Here is a 4049-nt window from a genome sequence, read left to right on the forward strand (position 1 = left end):
ACGGGAGGGCATATATAAACACGAATGACTGCAACAATTGAACAATGATTTCGCCGGGCGGGCCGCGTCATTTTGCTGGCGTTGCAGCGGTGACGATGGCATCCGCATCACACATCCGACGTACTAAACCATCCGGTTTTCCTCTCCGTATATACGATGGCTCAGCAGAACAATGTCTTATACAACTCCTATCTTTGAGTGTGTGCATGTGACAAAGAGCTTGACGAGAGCATCTTTGTGAAGTACGACAAGCAAGAAGATGCCCATTGAAATGATCTCAAACTATCTTTATGAGATGCTTCATACGAGTAATTTTTTCATGACTTCTCTGTTCCTTCAAAGGATCAGTTTCCCGCGTCACGTACGTGCGACTTCACACGTAGATCTATTCATTTTCACCGCTTCTCGCCTACCAATGGTCATTACATCAAGAATGAGCCGTTACATCATCATAGATTGGTCATAAGAAAGCACTACGACAGAAAGCCACATACAACGCAGTGCTTTCACATAGTACTGCCTCACTAACTGAAGAAGGACGAGCGACTGACTGAGCTATAAAAAAGGGTGAAGTTCTTTTTCAACTCATATCTTTCTCGACATATTGGCTAAGATAAAATGTAATATTTGTTATTATAATTTCACATTAAATTTATTATTTTATAGGTATCAAATATCATTGTGTGTCGTTATTGTAGTATAGTCTTGCATTAAAAAAGAGGTCCTCCGCTTCTCCGTCCATCGATCGGTATGACATAGTCCTATACAATAATAGCCTAACCTCGTGCACCACATCATCATTTTTGCCTCCAATAATTATAAATGGTTGAGATTAGTCGTCCGCTTATGGTCAAATATCCTAAGTGACCAATGCCATTTCCGTTCACATGCGGCTCGTCAACAGCAGCATGTACATTTTCGACGACAGCGAGGAACTACCAAACACCATGCATATATATGTGTGGATTCTATTATTATGCTATGTATCATTATTATCGTATATAAAGATATTTTCCAGAGTTTGTGGCTATTATGTACATGCTGATCGGACAATGGTGATATGGTTGGAACAGATCGAGACACCACCAATGAGAAGGCTCCACGTGGATAATAATAAATGGAAGCGATGTCAGTTTGCGTGCTCATGAACATGAGTGGCTGGGGTTGACTGACGACTATTGCTGAGAATATGGAACGGGTTTTTTTAGCCACTACGAGCACGGCTCAAAAAACAGGAGCCCAAAACATGGACCGGCACGAAATAATATGGATCGGACTACCACGGCCCGTAGACGGGCTTAGACCGGGCTTTAAATTTCGGCCCATCTGGCCCCAACACGGCCCGCACATATGGGCCAAGCTTGGGCCGGCACGGCCCATTGAAACTCAAGTTGTTTAATTACTTTAATTTGGTAAGCTACCGACTTTATATTGTTGTGATATTTAGAGTTTATGTGGTCAAATGATGCTAGAATTGTTTAATATCTTTAATTTAGTAAGTTATGTACTTTATGTGGTTGTAATATTTTGATTTTATGTGGTCAAATATATGGGTCGGGCTTGGACTGGCACGGCCCAATAAAGGTACGACGTAGTTTAGGGTCAGGCTAGACCACTGTTTGTACATTTCGGACTGGCACGCCACGATTCAAAATTGTTTGGGCTTTTTTGGCCCGAATCCATTTTTTTAGGAAACATTCGGTAGCGGCTCTACCGTTTCATTATAGTAGAATAGAAGATTGTGCAAATAAAAAAAGATAAGGGGAGGGGATATTATAGTTGATTGGATACAAGGATATGGATTTTAGAGTTGTTGTGGAAGCCAACCGAAATGAGCAGATCTTCTCTTGGATTTGTGAGGCTAGCACGTGAAAGACTTGTTCCTTGTACTGAAAAACCCTACGACATCACTCTTTTCAAATATTCCATAGAGTGTAAATCATCACTTGCAGTTGAAGTGCGTTCCGCGCCGACCGGACCAATGCCTGCCACCAATGCGATATTCCATGTGGAACTTGTGACGTTAGATTAAGATGGAAACAATTTACAATTGTTGCCAGCAACGGAGGGCGTAAATTCCCAGCACTACTAACGACTGGGCCTATAAAATGGGAAGCCCTCTCGTCTCCTGCATGCTCTGCAAACGAGCTTCTCTTGTCACTCATCAGCACGGTTAGTATAGCTAGCCACCATGAAGGTAGAGCGCGATCTCCACATGAGCCGGGGCGACGGCGAGGACAGCTACGCCTCCAACTCAAGGCTTCAGGAGAAGTCCATACTGAAGACGAGGCCGGTGCTGCACAAGGCCGTGGCGGCGGCGCACGCCTTGTCGCTCTCCTCAGGAGGACCCGGCGGCGGCGCCATGGTCGTCGCGGACCTCGGCTGCTCGTCGGGGCCCAACACACTGCTCGTCGTCTCGGAGGTGCTAGCAGCGGTGGCGATGGTGGCCGGCGGCAGCGCCCAACCGCAGCACGTGCAGTTCTTCCTGAACGACCTCCCCGGGAACGACTTTAACCTCGTCTTCCGGTCGCTGGACCTGTTGAAGAACAAGAAGCTGGCCGCCAAGGACAGGCGGGAGGAGTCGCTGCTACCGCCGTACTACGTGGCCGGGCTGCCGGGCTCCTTCTACACCCGGCTGTTCCCGGACCACTGCGTCCACCTCTTCCACTCCTCCTACTGCCTCATGTGGCGCTCCAAGGTCCCCGACGAGCTCGCCGGTGGCGCGGTCCTCAACGAGGGCCACATGTACATCTGGGAAACCACGCCGCAGGCGGTGGTGGCCCTGTACAGGAGGCAGTTCCAGGAGGACATGTCGCTGTTCCTCAGGCTTTGCCACAGGGAGCTCGTGCCCGGTGGCCACATGGTGCTGGCGTTCCTGGGCAGGAAGAAGAGCAAGGACGTGCTTCGTGGCGAGGTCAGCTACACGTGGGGGCTCCTCGCGCAGGCTCTCCAGTCCCTCGTCAAACAGGTCCCTTCTCTTAATTTCTCTTGTGCATGCATGCAAGTGCAACATCATGTCAGCTTGCTTCTTGATGCATTGCATTGCGTTTGCGTTGCATTGCATGCATATGTATGGCATGCAGGGCCGTGTGAAGAAGGATAAGCTGGACTCCTTCAACCTGCCGTTCTACGCACCTTCGATGGACGAGGTGAGGGACGTGATCACGCGGAGCCAGGCGTTCGACATCACCCACATCCAGCTCTTCGAGTCCAACTGGGATCCACACGACGACGACGACGTGGAGATGAAGATGGAAGAAGACGTCGCCGCCGTCCAGAGCGGCGTCAACGTCGCCAGGTCCATCAGGGCCGTGATCGGGCCCCTCATCGCCCGCCACTTTGGCGAGCACATACTCGACGATCTCTTCGAGCTGCATGCCAAAAATGTCGCAGTGCACCTGCAGAAAGTGAAGACCAAGTACCCTGTCATCGTCGTTTCCCTCCAGGCGAAATGAGCCGCGCGCCAAATAAAGGACCAAGCTAGCTGATGCAAAATCTGGCGTCAAGTTAGCTATTAGTACCGCTACTATTATATGCATGCAGAATAATTAGTCAAACAATCAGAAAAATAAAGTGCCTCAGAGACTGTTAGTGGCAGATCCAATGTTTCGTTAATTATATGTAGTGTAATGGTAATGGTAATGGTAATGGTAGACATCAGGTTTCATCGTCCATATAATATAGGGTGGGCAGATCATGGGCTCTGGCTTTTTCTTTAAAAAAGCTAGAGAAGTGGTAAACATTGATTTTAAAATGACTTCCCATGAAAAGCTAGAGCAGTGGTAAAAATCCTCTATGCTGGACTAGAGCAAGTCCCTAGGCAGTAGCTTTTAATGTTGAAGAATGTTTGGGTTAAAGAGAATGAGAGGACATTTGCAATTGTGCAAAGGTATAGAATGGGGAATTCATTCTATGACTATCTCCAGCAACGTCCTCTATATACATCCTCTATATCCGTCCTTTACAGTCTTCTCTAAAAGATTCTATCTCCTATATCTATTTTGTCTTCAACAACGTCCTCTAAATCACGTCCTCTATATGTAAATACC

The 4049-nt window shown here is 47.7% G+C and overlaps 1 protein-coding gene across 1 annotated transcript; it reads left to right on the top strand.

The window, feature by feature from the left end:
• Positions 1-2156: 2156 nt before the first annotated feature.
• Positions 2157-3673, top strand: LOC100273465 (jasmonate O-methyltransferase). The gene is made up of 2 exons (NM_001147902.1): positions 2157-2968; positions 3084-3673. Exons 1-2 carry the CDS (start codon positions 2192-2194, stop codon positions 3453-3455), a joined length of 1149 nt encoding a protein of 382 aa, NP_001141374.1. The 5' UTR covers positions 2157-2191; the 3' UTR covers positions 3456-3673.
• Positions 3674-4049: the final 376 nt, after the last annotated feature.

This window comes from Zea mays, chromosome 4, assembly GCF_902167145.1.
Source record: "Zea mays cultivar B73 chromosome 4, Zm-B73-REFERENCE-NAM-5.0, whole genome shotgun sequence".
Classification (NCBI taxonomy): Eukaryota; Viridiplantae; Streptophyta; class Magnoliopsida; order Poales; family Poaceae; genus Zea; species Zea mays.

Coding starts and splice junctions, on each gene's coding strand:
- LOC100273465 (NM_001147902.1), top strand. CDS start 2,192: ATGAAGGTAGAGCGCGATCTCCACATGAGCCGGGGCGACGGCGAGGAC. Junction 2,969..3,083: donor TCCAGTCCCTCGTCAAACAG/GTCCCTTCTCTT, acceptor TATGGCATGCAG/GGCCGTGTGAAGAAGGATAA.